Below are 13,155 nucleotides of genomic sequence, written 5' to 3'. Positions count from 1 at the left end.
CAATTCATGCTTACTTTTCACATTTGATGTAATAATTTATTACTTCCCTCTAAAGGTACTCGTTAAAAAAAATCATTATTTAAAAAAAAAGTAGCATTTATTTAGCTAGTGTACACAGGTGATTTGAATCTTTTGGCATATGTCCTCACCCCTCTGTTCATCCACATAAAATAAATTAAGCAAATAAATAAATTATAAAAGAAATTTTTTGGCAATTCTGAATAACATTCCACAGAAACATTTATAAACTTGTTTACCTTTGAAATCAATCATATCATTATGAATCTCTATATAAAACTAGAAATATAGAGTTAAAACATAAACAATGCTTGAAAAAATTATTTACATATGAGTAGTTTATTCATTTAAATATGAAAAATTCTCTGGGGATTTCTAGCAGAACATTATCATTAATTTCATTAAGCAAGCTGCTTAAGATACTGGATTTATGAATGGGCAGTTTAAATTCATTAGCATTCCTGTTACCTGGATGTTCCCAAAACAAAATGAAGAGAAACAATATGCAAAGGACTTTTATTTCTCAAAAGTAGTTATATTTTTCATTTTACTTACAATCAACAGAATCAAAAATTTAAAAAAAAAAAAAGTATACTTTCTGGTTTTAATTATCAGCTAATTTGAAGGACTTGGAAAAAAATTAAAGTACAAACAGAAGTTTAAACATAACTGAATCTGGAAGATAAAAGTATTTTAATTAGTGAATTTTAATAGTTAAATGAATTTAAAAATACTTACACAGGAAGAGCAAGATTATGTGAATATAAGCTTTCATTCAGGTCACTTATAACTGCCCCAGCTTCAACCATTACTTGTAGGTTCTTTTTATCAACCTTGATACACAAGATATTAGTTAGAAATTTACAATTAGATACCTTAAATAAGTTAATGAAAAAGACAGACAAAAAAAAATGTACCTTCAGAATTCTATTGAAATTCTTCAGACTTATCATAACATCATCTGTGCAAGCAATATCAGATGGAGAATGTCTACAGCCCACTACACGGACCTTCTTCCTTTTCTCTCGTGCAAATTCCAATATCTGCGATACAACACAGATATTTTATCGTTTTGTGATACAATCTATTAAACGGCAAATTCTACATTCAACAGCTGGAAGCCAACTTTTAACAAAACAAAACAAAAAAAAATTTTTTAAAAATAAATAAATAAATAAATAAATAAAAATTTTAAAAAAATCTATTTGACATTATTTTTAAATGACTGATTGTATTCTGAGATAAAAAAATACTGATTTCTTGAATACACAGTACCATACCAATACAGCCTTAATAAGCAGAGTTTTGGAATTATCCAGAAAAAGCTTTCAATAAATAACATATTTTTTATAACAGTGGTAAAAAATTAGAATGTTTTTCCTCTCATTTTGCATGATTGTTATACTAAAAGAACAGAAAACTCCTACAAGATTGCTTATATAAATTGTCTGAGATGATGTATTTAACCAAAACTCTCTCGTGCAGTTTGTTTAGGAAAAGATTATATTGAAAAACTAAATACACACTAAATGGTTAGCTTTATATTCATGATTTCAGTTTAAGAAATGAATCAAATAGTATCATGCTGAGAAACATACAATAATTTTGGTCAAATAAATATCAAAGTAAAAATGTATAAAGCTTTTTTTATACTCTTACATGGAGAAAAATGGAATTAAACATAAAATGGGTGTAATGATTAAAAAAAAAAACTTTCTATTGTCTAAATTAGCTAAGTAATGCTTAAAATTAACTGAGATATTACAACATTTTTGGAGACTTTACATAAATACTGCTAAAAATGATATGCAATTAAAATTTTACAAAGCAAATCTCTAAAAATTCATTTTTAAATTAGAAAAATATTAATTTAGGAACAACAGTTTTCAATTACCATTTGTGAAAATACTAAATTAAAAAAAATTCATAAATCACTATTTTAGTTGCACATCATTCATGATATGTTTTCATTATTTGCTTTAAAATTACGTAAATATGGTTTTAAGCCCTAATTTTGTAAATCGTGAATTTCTATTTTTTCTTCCTTGAAATATCTATATGAAAAAGTATATTTTATTGGTAAAAGTTTACTAAATATTTTATTAAATATTTTTAGTCCAAAGGAATTTGTCCCTGAGAAACTATGGTTTTCATTTTGCGATTTTGCCTCGAATCACTCTCAATGTCCGTTTCACTTTTCAAACTGTTGCCACCAAATACTATTGCCCTGTATTATATTTGAAGAAATTAAATAATGAAGAATCTGCATACATGTATGTCTGTTTCTCGCATTGTGATAAAACAACGGTACCTAGAGCCATCAAACTACTGCAAATATGGGCATTTGGAAGCCCAAATTTGGAATTTGTTTTATTATTGATTTCATATTTTTTAAAACTTTAGCAAATTTTTGATTAACAAACTCAAGGATTTCAAAGCGAGCAATGGCAACGTTGTACAGAAAAAAATTTTTTATCTCCAGCGTGTGAGACTGTGTATCAGAAATGCTCAATTTAAAATTATTTTGTGATATTGCTCTTGAATGAATTTTATGAATTTAAGTGCAAAGAACATGATATTTAATGAATAAAGGTAATTTTAAAAAATGCCCCTTTAGACGTAATTTAAAATCTGAAAGCTTTCAGATTTTTTTTTTTAAATTTTTGTTATACATTCGCAAACTGAATGGCAAGAATATGTCATCACCATATTCATACACAAAAGCAAGGAGAACTGTTAATAACTCACTTAAACAAATTCCTGTTGCTAGATGTTTATTTTTCTAAAACTGATTTAGCCTGATAATAACCCATTGATTCAATACATTTTTTAGTTCACTGTTCTGCATGTTGATGCACTATAACTATAATGTATAACAAGAAATAAAAAATAGTGCATTATTAATATTTCATTTAAGCATAATTTCTCTTAAATCAATGTATAAGTACTAAAAATTTCTTACTGAGTGAGTCGTCTTTCACCAAGATGATTTTCTTTAATGTATGCCAATGTTAGAGGCAAAATCTATGTCTGCATAATTTCTAAATCTGCTGTGAATTTGCGTTTCCTTAAGTTTAAATGAACAGAACACAGAATTGTTTTTAAACGTAAAAAAATACTTTGTGAGAATTATAACACTTTTTGGATACATTTTTCATAGTATTTCTAAAGAATTTTGAAACAAAACATGCTATGAAAAAAAGAAATAAATAAACGAATACAGGTAATTATGTATTATCACAACCATTTTAGCTGAAGTCACCAAAGTTTTGGAATATGCCACACTCTGTTAACCATGCACATAACAATTATTCAGACAACGATGCATATGATAAATATTCAATTTCCTCCAATATTGCTATAAAGTATAGCATTGTTCATCTACATTCAACCAGTGTAATATTAATTTCCTTTTTATTTTGCTTGAGTGACAACAGCTGTAAAACATTATGTTATTATTTTGGTAGAATAAACTTGTTTGGTTGTGTTTAAAATTTTGAGAGATTATTTAGAAATGAGTTGATGAATGGACAAAATGGTGTACATTTACTGTCGTATCTAACATTTGGTGACCCTCGGTACTTGATTAAATATAAGAGGTAAGTACTTTATATAAGAAATAATTAAATGAATTTTGGTTTGCAATGGAGCATCTTGTTAAGAAGCGATCTCCGTTACGAACATCGTTTACTAAGACATATAAAAGTTTAATGTCTCTGTTTGATGATGAAAATATAGAAATAAATGATGTTAAGATTAAGTTAGCTACTTTAGAACACATTAGTGCTAGTTTAATGACTCTTGATCACAAAATTTTATAACTTGCCTTAAGTGCAAACGATAATGGTAAAAGTTATTCTGATGAATTTGAATCTGTAGAAGAATATAAAATCTAATTTGATAAAGCTATAGTTTGCATCAATTCTTTTATAGAAAGTAAACCACAGCCAAACAGGAATATATTAAGTAATGAGAAATCAAAAATAAAACTTCCCAAACTAACGAAATTTAGCGGTGAAGTTAAAGAATGGTTATGTTTCCGGAGTCAGTTTAAATGAATTCACGATCATAAAGAAATGGAATTGGAAGACAAATTCCAATATTTAATACAATGTATGTCACCAGGTACAACAGTAAAAGAGATTATCGATAGTTATCCACCCACAGAAGAAAATTATTTAAAAGCGATTGAAAGCCTCAAAGCAAGATTTGAATGGAATTGGAAGACAAATTCCAATATTTAATACAATGTATGTCACCAGGTACAAGAGCGAAAGAGATTATCGATAGTTATCCACCCACAGAAGAAAATTATCCAAAAGCGATTGAAAACCTCAAAGCAAGATTCGACCATGAGGAATTGTTAGTGGAATACTATGTTCATGAACTATTAACTTTAGTTGTTAAAAATGCTACCAAATCTAAGCTTAGTATCACTCAATTATATGATAAACTTGAATCCCACCTCAGATCTTTAGAATCCATTGGGATGACATCAGATAAATATTCTGCAGTGCTCTTTCCCCTTCTTGCAATGCCCTTCCCAATGTGGAGTCATGTATTCCAGAAGATGTGTTAAGAGTTTGGTTGAGAAACTCAGTAAATGAAGAGAAATCATGTACAGTACAAAGTCTTTAATCCGGACTCGTCGGGACTTCGACGATTCCGGATTAGGGATCATCAATTTAAATCTGGTAAGATGGCATGCAGAAATTATAAAATTAAAACTATGAAACCATAATTTACGAAATAAGGTGCAATTATGATCTAAAGGGTATCAAAATTTACAAACAAAACAAAACAAAAAAAGCTTAATATTTATTTGTTTATTTCATTAAACATTTCTTTTAATGTAAGTTGTAAGCTGCTTCATTTATCGTGCTAATCTTTTTCTTTAATTCTATTAACAGACATAATTTCTTGTTTAGTCACAAAGTTCCGCTGTTCAAGTCCTGTAATTGCTGTGCCGAGAATACCGACTAACTTGTCAATCGAAATTTTTTCGTTTTCACTAACCTCTCTGTCACTTTCTTCATGCCTTTATCCATTTCTTGCAGCAATTCCCCTTTTTGTTTGATGGACATCAAAACATGCTTTCGCTTTGTAGATCCTTTGGCAGCTCGAGAATCGGAAACTCTTTTTGACATAATCGAAAGTTCAAGCTTACTTTTTATAAAATTGCTCTAACAGTCTGCAAAAAATAATAAGCCGGATCCAACTAGAAGATTAAGGAACAACGCAATCTACAACATTAACTGAAAGAGATAATTAGATAATTTTAGCCTAGCTTATACCGTCCGTTATACATTAAACGTGATAACCACTGACCTGACTTTGTTGTAAAAGTCTTACAGTGTTAGTAGTCATCCTGGCAGAAGGGAAAATTTCCTCCGTGTAAAAATATACATATAAATATTACATGGGCATACAAGGCCTGTGTATAAGCATAGATATGTTGATTACAATCATTGTCTTGTACAAGTTACATATGATGGATACATAAAATCATGACAGCTATGTGTACATTTAGACATTATATGAATTCATATTTACAATACTTTTACTGAGATAATCAAAATTAAACTTGTAATTCATTTACACATTGACTGGATTTTCAATATCATTTACACTGCTTTACAATATTATTTTTATCAAGTACATATAAACTGGATAGTAATATGCTTACATTATAATAGTTTTGCTCTTACAGTCCTGTTATTATTCTACGGGGTGAGCTATTTTCCTAGTGTTGATGTTCAGTTGTAGTATTTTGAATTGCTATTAAATTTAATTGATAGATTTTAATTTTAATTCATAGATACTGGAGATGAATATTCCTATGTTTTAAAATCAAAAGTAGAATCTTTAGGAATAAGATCAGCTCATAAAAAAATTAACACATATTGTGTTTGGAGGCAAGACATCTGATATGAATCATAAATGTTATAAAATAGATGTTGAGAATCTGCATACTGGTTATAGCTGCAAGATTCCTGTGTTAGATCAGCCTATAATTTGTGGATCTATACCTAGTCTACAGAAAGGACCTTGGATATCAGAATTAGCTGGAAAGGGAATTTATATCACAGATGATGATTGTGTCAACCCACAGATTGATCTTTTGATAGGCTCAGACTTTGAGTTTCAGAATATGCCACATTCTGTTAACCATGCACATAACAATTATTCAGACGATGCATATGATAAATATTCAGTTTCCAATATTGCCATTTTTTATTCGTTGTTTTTGTTACATTTCAAATTTTGATTGCTTTTATACAAAAGTTGCATAAATTTTTGTCTTCAACACAATTTTATAATTTGTGCTTGTGGGATTTTCCTATAATAGAATAAAGAGAGAAATAGAAATTTCTGTGAGAATACAGTATTTTGCTACAAAATTGCTATCATATCACAATAATTTAAACATGTCAGAATTGTTTAAAATCTGCATCTATCTCAAAATTTAATAATTAGCTGTCAGTATATTTGAATTACAAAATGTAACTAACAGATATTTTTTCCAGGTACCAACATTTAGATTTCAGATAGAAAAAAAATAAATTTGAAGTTTTCCCTTAGTCTTATTATCATTTTTACATATATTTTATGATTATTTAGCAAGTGAAATTTATAATTTAATTTAAAAAAATGATTTAAATTTGTTATTTTTTTTAAATTTTTATTTTGATAAAAAAAAAAGGCTGGCCTGTCAGCTGCTTTCAATTCATGCATTTGGAGCCCATGCAATTTGCCTCCGAGACCACTGCAATATGGCATTTACATCATTAAAACCGTTACAGGGTGCTGTAAATTTTTTAAACCAGTGTTTTTCTAATTGGCAAGATAAACATGCTAGGCAAAGTTTTATGCTTACTGTAGCCTGTCCTTCATATTTTTCATTATTTCAGTATCTTCCAAAGCTTAAAAGAAACACTATCATTCTGTATACAGCTACAATGGTATTTGTTGTTGTATTATTCTGTATACAACAACAAAGATAATATTTATATTAGTTTGCTTTCCCTTAAAAAAAAAAAAAGAGAGAGAGAGAAAGCAGAAGCAGAACTTTTCTGAGTATTTATTACTTCAGTAACTGTTTTTTCATACAGTTTTCACAATGCATTTATACTTTATAAATCAATTAATTTTACCACCAAACTTTAAATAATAATAATAATAAAAATATGTTTTATAGGGAGATGAATGAAAGTATAATTACCTGCTTAATTTCTTCTTCTGTGCTAGGAATAAAAAACAATTCAGGCCTACATTGGAATGTCTCTGACCAATTTTTAAAATGCACATTTTGAATTCCAGTTTTCTATAAAAATAAAACATATGTAATACTTGATGATTCAAATATACTAAATTCTCTCTAATTGAACACCTCTGAAAATAATAATTATATCTGAAAATGTAAATGAACACTGATATTGAACATTCTCTGTCTAACATAGGGAATGAGAGAAGATAAGACTTCTGTCAATACAGATCCCTTATCTTGACAGAAATCTACAAATCATCTGGAATTTATGTTGGTCACCTTAGAAAGGGTTCATTATATTTATTAAACTAAATAGCAATGCAATACAACCCTTTATGTCTTCATATATATAGTTGCTATCTGCAGCTGGTTAATAGCTTTATTTATTCAGCAGGTGCATAGTTGAGGCTATAAAATGCGACTATAAAATGCGTCTCACATCCTTTCTGAAACATATCTTGCTGTACTTTTTAATAGCCAGTTATTTAATTTCTTGCATTCCATGAGTTATTATTTTCCCCCTAATTGTGGGCTCTAACAGCTTATAGGCATATGCCACTACTAAGGCTAGAAGCAGTGGTAACTTTATTATGAAGGCAACTAATGGGTGAGCCATGGTGGCCTCCTATGAAGAGATGGACAAATTACATCCATGTCTTTTCCAGGATTTGAACCCATGCACTTGGATATGGCAGTCAAGAGTCGATAACCACTTTCCTGTTGGGCGACTTACTTTCCATTATACATATAATAATTTCAAAACAATTTTATAATGTGCATTCTGTGCTAGTTCTTACAGTGATCATAAAAAAACGGAAATTTCTTAGCTATGATTTATTGCTAAAACTATTCAAGTTTTAGAATGCGTAGTGGCTAGTAACCAAAACAGCAAGGGAGAGGGGGGAAAAAAAAAAAAAAAAAAAAACCTCAGCAGCATGTGATATTAAATGCCATATTTACTTGTTTTGTAACTTTGTAGATGCACTATACAATTTAATATAATAAATGCTTTACAAATTTATATAATACTCATCAATACACATTACAGTAAACATAGCACATGTATGAATGTATTAGGTCTTACGTTTTAACTAATCAATGTGTTTCTATTTTATTCTCTCTTCAGATCTGCAAGGCAAAGTATCAGAAACCTGCATTCCATTTGTGCAAAAAAAAGAAGATGCTGCCATTAAAGTTAATTTAAAATTGGTAAATCACCTTATAATGTATTTTCTCCCTCCTTTCTGCATGCCTTCATGGTGTAATGGTAGCACACTCATAAAAGTAAAAATGTGCTAGTGCTCAAGATCTGTGCTTATGGTCATGTGTGCTTATACTAAGATATTATCTGCTTTATTTACAGTATGGAAACTCAGAAATTAACAGCAAATAAACAGCATTTGAAAATAAATTGGTCGTTGCACAAAGCTGAGTGCAGTATCTGCAAATATCTACCATTATGTGCTAACCAATGCAATACATCAACATATGGGAATAATGTTCTTAATCGTCTGCAACATAATCTGCTTCTAATCATTAAAAATTGATATAAAATCTTTCTTTCATATCACTTCAGACAAAAATTTAAGAACAAGCTTAGTTGTATAAGCCCTAGAAACAGAATTTTTGAAACTCTACTATAATCATACAGTTTTTCAAAAGTATACAAAAATGTAATGATGCAATTTACGTGAACAAATGCATTTAAACGAGAAGTTTGGCATTGCTCAAGCAAATTTTTCATATGCTTGCATACATTATTATTATTCAATTTGATAGCACTTGTACATTTCACTAAATTTGTGTCTCTTAAATAAGCATTTTATGGAGTTTTCAAAAAATTCTCAATTTTTACTCTTAGAAAATATATGCACTTGATGTTCCTGGGAAATAAGTATTCGCATTCGGTATACGGATTGCGAGGTATGTATTCGGATACTTTTGAGACATTACTGTAAATAAAATTTAAGGAAATATGCATATTTATAAGATCCTGAAGCCACCATATTCAATAAATTCCTTTTAATGGAATTTTCCGCATTACGTTTCTAAAAATTACATGCTATTTCAGAACAATTTTATAAAATGCTTCATTAATCTCAATTTCAAGCATCCGAAAAAAAGTACTGATATATTAAATAAAAAAACTAATATAATACGAAAAGGTAGAAATGTATAAATTTTAATACATCCACAAACCAAATACATATATTTTTGAAGGATTTAAATAAAAGAAAAATATTAATTACTCAGTAAAAATGAATTTCTACTGTGATAAAATAGTGCAATACACGAGAATTAAGGAAACTTCAATTATTCTGTTAACATGTCTGCTTATATAATTATAGCAAGTTAAAAAATATTACTTACCAACACGTTATATACTTTTGTAGTATTCATATTTACAACCTCTATTTCAGATGTAAGTTCGCCCACTATTTCACAAAATACAAAAGCGAATAAACCTCATGTAAATACATACATTAAAGCAACATACCCACGGTAAGCTCAAATAACTTCTCAATTTTCGCACAGGTTTAAGATTTTGCATTTTTAGCTACATTTTTCAGCCTGCTAATAGACAGACAAAATAGACAGATGTCTTATTTTGCACCCGCTAAGTCTTTCTGCACCAACGGGCGAAAAATAAAGCTTAGGTGCGAAGGAAAGGTATGTAGAAAAAGGGCAATTTTGTATTTCAGAGGAGAGTAAAAAAAAACTTCGTACGTATTATACGAGTTCGAAAGTCCAGGACGAAAAGATGGGACAAAATAAAATAAAAATAAATGGCCCAAATGTAATAGAAGGAAATAAAAAGGGGCTATAGAAAGAAAAGGAAAGGAAGTAGAAAATTTCTAACAATACGATTGTGTCCATTAGTGTAGTAAAAAGGGGAGAAAGCTGTGTTCATTTGCAAAAATTAGTGTCTTAAAAAGCAAACTTTAGCTAAGTTAAAAAAAAAAAAATAAGTGCTTACATGGCAATGTGTATACCTTTATCTTGAGACCTAACTACAAAAGACACATATCATCACAGAGATGTACATATGATTTTAACTAAAGTAACATTAACTATTACCGTTCCCAAAAAATTCATGTCTATTTCAGAAAAACAGTAATTGACAAAATCATAAATCCATACACAGTATGAGAGCATACCAGCAAAAATAAATAAATAAATTATATATTTATTTGACCGTTGCAATTTGTTATAGTACAAGTTTAAAAAATTCCTTCACACTGTATTTATATTTCCTCATAATTCTAAGTTTGAGACCTGAAAAAAAGTCTGGGATCTTAGGTACAAAAATCACAATCTATTTTCATCGATGTTCAAGAGATCCCCATTTTTCCCTTTCAAGAAATTCCTAAGCACGAAAAGGAGGGGCCTCCGAAGGGTGTGAATTGCTGATAAGAACAGACTACTGATAAGGAATGTGGCGGATAAGGTAGTTTGCCTTTACCTTAATAAGGTTCTGAGAATCTAAGAAATAGTTACAAAAAAAGAACCACATGACTTACTACTAGTTGCTAACTATTTATAATGCTAGAATCTTATGAAAATAATAAATAAAGAAATTTAATGGCACTTTTGTGATAGAGAATAATATATTGTATAGAGAACAGAATGTTACTTATCTGAATATTTCGTGTGAGGGTTTCTTTTGAATTTCTCCTGTTGATAGTGAACAGCGAACAAGATATTTGAGATTTCGAAGAAGCGAAGTTTCCTTTTTCAATTTGATGGATGAGACATTGCAGAGGAAAGGTGCATTAAACTTTTTTAGAGAGTTCAAAACATTTACGGAAATACTTATTTAAATATTTTGGAGCTATGTTTAGACACTGGCTCCAGCTTTCGTGATCGCCGCGCCAGTTAGCCTGCTAATAGAGTTTTGTTTAACATGTATAGTCGTAGTTAAGGTGAAACTCTCAAGATGTGTTTTCACACAATTGTATGATGTTTTTGGAATACAATAGAACGTATACGTGGCAGATAATCAGTTTCGACACCCTGCGCATTTATTCTTATAACTTAAATTTAGGAATAACTTGAATACTTATGTCCGATATGTTAAATTTAAATACATTTTAGCTTGAGAACTAAATCGTTCAAGAACAATTAAATCAAATTTATTAAAATTCTGTTACAATAGTTACTTTAACGGCTGTTAATTTGATCCTCTTACCTTTGTTTATTCCTATAATAGAAATTTTAGGCAGGTAAAAGAATGAGGCATTAAATAACTTCTCTTGTTGGCTGAATCAGACCTCTTTTCAGATGATATCCATACATCAGTACTCTTCTCCATTTAAACCCAAAATTATAATTTTTAAAAATGGTAGATATTTCTCAACCAATTATCGTTGAAGCGATGTTTGAAAGATTTCTAAAGGGAACATCATTTCAAACAAAAAAGTCATGAATTAACTTCGAAATACGATTTTCATCCAAATTTATTTTAAGATCAAAGTGAACCATGGACTTTTCATGGCAGTTCAGTGGCCAATTTTAGAAAATTTGTAGTTTCTTTCGGTGATTATAGACTGCTGTTACCATGCAGAAGCAATATATGTCTTATAACAGTTTGATTAAAAAAAATCTTTTAACTTCATTGGACAGGACCTGCAGTTGGGATATGAAAGACACATTAGTAAGCGGTTTTATATTAAGAAATATATATGTTAGAAAGCAACCTCACTATTGCACTTAATTTGAAATGACGTTATTGATACATTCTCTTTGGGCAGTGGGAAAAAACTGACGGCACTTTTCTCCCCTTTCGATTCGATTTCGCGCGTGATTGTGAATTCGATCTTTTTAATTATTTAATTTGTTTTGTTATTAATTAAACGTTATTTAATCCTTAACATATCTCTTATTGATTTTTTAAGGAACGTGCTTGAACTCAATTAATACATTATAATTTAATATGCTCATTATAATGTAAATCTTTTGTGGCAACAGTGATGTTTTGTTTTACATATGCTTTGAGCGTGATAACGCACGCGATTTTTTTATATGTTTATAATGATAAATAGGTTCGTTATTAATTAAAAAGGTTTTCTCTGCGAAATACATTTCCATTCGTCTGAAGTTAATAAGTTAAGAAATTGATTAATTTCAAACAACTGGCGTCCGCGACAGGACGGAATGGCTATTTGAAGAAAACAAAACACAGATTTCGTACTGGAATTTATCAAGTGAGTTTATGATTTGTTTGATTATATCCAGAGACAAACCGAATTTAAAATCATGGAAATTTTATTACGAAAGCGTAAGACTCTTAGGCAATCGTTTACGATTACTACCAATGCTTTAGATGCAAAAATTCTAAAACCTGACGTGGAAATTTATCAACTCCAAGTATTGAGCTCGCAATTAAAAGATAAATTCAACAGATTAGATGAAGTTCAATCACAAATTTCCGAACTTTAGTTGGAAAGTGAATATTTGGCTGATTTTGTCACAAAAAAAGCTTATCGTGATAAATATATCAGTTTAAGAACAAAAGTAGAAAATAAAATGGTGAATTCGTCTCCTATAATTAATTACACCTGGAACTTTAGAAAATTCTACGAAGAGGAACATTAAATTACCAAAGTTGGAGCCTCAAAAATTCAATGGGGAGACCCAAAATTGGTTAGGATTTTGGAGACAGTTTAAAAAGATCGACGAAGATGTAAATATAGATGACTGTGATAAATTTCAGTACCTATTGCAAGCAACTGTCACTGTATCCCCAGCGAGAGAGCTTATAGATATTTATCCTCCGTCAGGTGCGAATTATAAAGAAGCTATCAAGCAATTAAAATTTCGATTTGCGCGCGACGAATTACTAGTAGAAATCTATTCAAACTAGCAAAAAA

General features: G+C 29.5%; 1 protein-coding gene across 3 annotated transcripts in view; it reads right to left on the bottom strand.

Annotated features, from left to right (window-relative positions):
• LOC118196990 (L-gulonolactone oxidase-like) overlaps window positions 1-9,852 on the bottom strand; it is an 80,244-nt gene extending 70,392 nt beyond the window's left edge. The window contains exons 1-4 of one of the 3 annotated variants that reach the window (XM_085815729.1): window positions 9,656-9,852; window positions 7,241-7,342; window positions 936-1,061; window positions 757-851 (exon numbers count right to left, since the gene is read on the bottom strand). In XM_085815729.1, coding sequence (XP_085671855.1) covers window positions 757-851; window positions 936-1,061; window positions 7,241-7,342; window positions 9,656-9,685 — 353 coding nt within the window. In that variant the 5' untranslated portion in view covers window positions 9,686-9,852. Of the gene's footprint in view, window positions 1-756; window positions 852-935; window positions 1,144-7,240; window positions 7,343-9,655 lie in introns of those variants that run through there. The other 2 variants (XM_085815728.1, XM_085815730.1) reach the window with 2 other exon arrangements.
• Between the last annotated feature and the right edge of the window lie 3,303 nt (window positions 9,853-13,155).

Source organism: Stegodyphus dumicola, chromosome 4, assembly GCF_044657685.1.
Source record: "Stegodyphus dumicola isolate Sdum_Otavi_A_Nest chromosome 4, ASM4465768v1".
In the NCBI taxonomy this organism is placed as follows: Eukaryota; Metazoa; Arthropoda; class Arachnida; order Araneae; family Eresidae; genus Stegodyphus; species Stegodyphus dumicola.
Note: the sequence above shows the minus strand (reverse complement) of the source record. Positions and strands in the feature narration are given on the sequence as shown.